Source organism: Austrofundulus limnaeus, unplaced genomic scaffold, assembly GCF_001266775.1.
Source record: "Austrofundulus limnaeus strain Quisiro unplaced genomic scaffold, Austrofundulus_limnaeus-1.0 Scaffold163, whole genome shotgun sequence".
NCBI classification, from domain to species: domain Eukaryota; kingdom Metazoa; phylum Chordata; class Actinopteri; order Cyprinodontiformes; family Rivulidae; genus Austrofundulus; species Austrofundulus limnaeus.
Genome location: NW_013952565.1, coordinates 783,831 through 785,215, shown reverse-complemented (window position 1 = coordinate 785,215; position 1,385 = coordinate 783,831). Strand labels below are relative to the sequence as shown.

Below are 1,385 nucleotides of genomic sequence, written 5' to 3'. Positions count from 1 at the left end.
GTGTGTGTGTGTGTGTGTGTGTGTGTGTGTGTGTGTGTGTGTACTCTGCCAAAAGTACAGTCTTTGTGCTCTTCTGTGTTAATGGATTCCTTAACATCAAACCGTTGTGTGTTTGTTTTGTTTTATTCAAATTCCAACCTCAGATACAAGTTGCTCAGACGTAAAACCCACCAGCCCCTAGCCGTTACCATGGTCCCTGCAGCAACAGCCACCTCCTCACCCCCCTCTGAAGATCTCCATCACTGGCTCCATGTTTACTCCGGCACCAAATTGTTCTACCAAGATAAAGGCCTAAGCAGGTGAGATTACCGAAATGAGCTCTAGAGCAAATGGCAGCGCAGCAGCAAACAGTGTGTGCAGAGCCGATCGGAGAGCCGCTGCTGATGCCGATCTTTTAATACCGCTCAAAGATACATTAAGCAAATATCCCAAAGAATTAAATTGTTTTCCACACAGCATCCCTTAATCTCAGTTTAACACTTTAGTAGAAGCTTTTTTTTTTATTTCTCTCTGCGCCTGCTAAACTGCTCTGGGTCTTTTTCTACATTCTTTATTCTAACTCAACTGGCCAGCTTTCAATTGTGTCAGCTTTAGAAACTTTACAGGATTATTTATTTTACGCCAAAAAAAATACATGTGATAGATTTTTTTCAATAAATTCCTGCAATAAAACGCAGTGTCAATGTATTTGCTTATTATGATCTTTCAGCACAATTTGAAAAACAGCTCTTGAATTTTTTGTTCTAGCTTGAAATTTGTAGTATGTTATAGATTGAGTTCTGCAGTTCAGTGATTTTATAATGCATTTACTCAACTCAACTCAACTTTATTTATAAAGCACTTCAAAACAACCACAGCTGCCACAAAGTGCTGTACATGTATAAAATCAAAACATAAAAAACACGAAACAACGATTAAAAACACTAAAACCAATAATAATAAAAAATCAGTAACAATAAAAAGTAGGAATTAAAAACAAGTCTCAGGCTGCGCCAAAAGCCAGGGAGTAAAAATGTGTTTTAAAAGTGGACAGTGAACGGGCTTGTCTCACAGAAAGTGGAAGACTGTTCCACAATCTTGGAGCAGCAACACAAAAAGCTCTGTCACTTCTTAGCTTACGTTTGGACCTCGGCACCTCCAGGAGCAGCTGATCGGCTGATCTGAGGCACCGAGCAGGAGAGTGTGGGTGAACCAGCTCTGACAAATAGGGTGGCATTTATGTGATAGTGTCAGTGGCGGAGCCAGACATTTTTCTCAGGGGTGGCCAGACTGAGACCACTACTCACACAGGGGTGGTCAGGAAAATTACATCGTTTTTTACCTGAAATTTTCTGCAGATCTTTGTTTTTTTTTTTTTTTTTTTTTTTTTTTTTTTTTTTTTTTTT

At 39.4% G+C, this 1,385-nt stretch overlaps 1 protein-coding gene across 1 annotated transcript in view; it reads left to right on the top strand.

Moving 5' to 3' along the window:
• ush2a (Usher syndrome 2A (autosomal recessive, mild)) overlaps nt 1-1,385 on the top strand; it is a gene marked incomplete in the record, with an annotated part of 244,206 nt that overhangs the window by 135,353 nt on the left and 107,468 nt on the right. Inside the window, 1 exon segment of the mRNA XM_014017175.1 lies at nt 144-299. Coding sequence (XP_013872629.1) covers nt 144-299 — 156 coding nt within the window.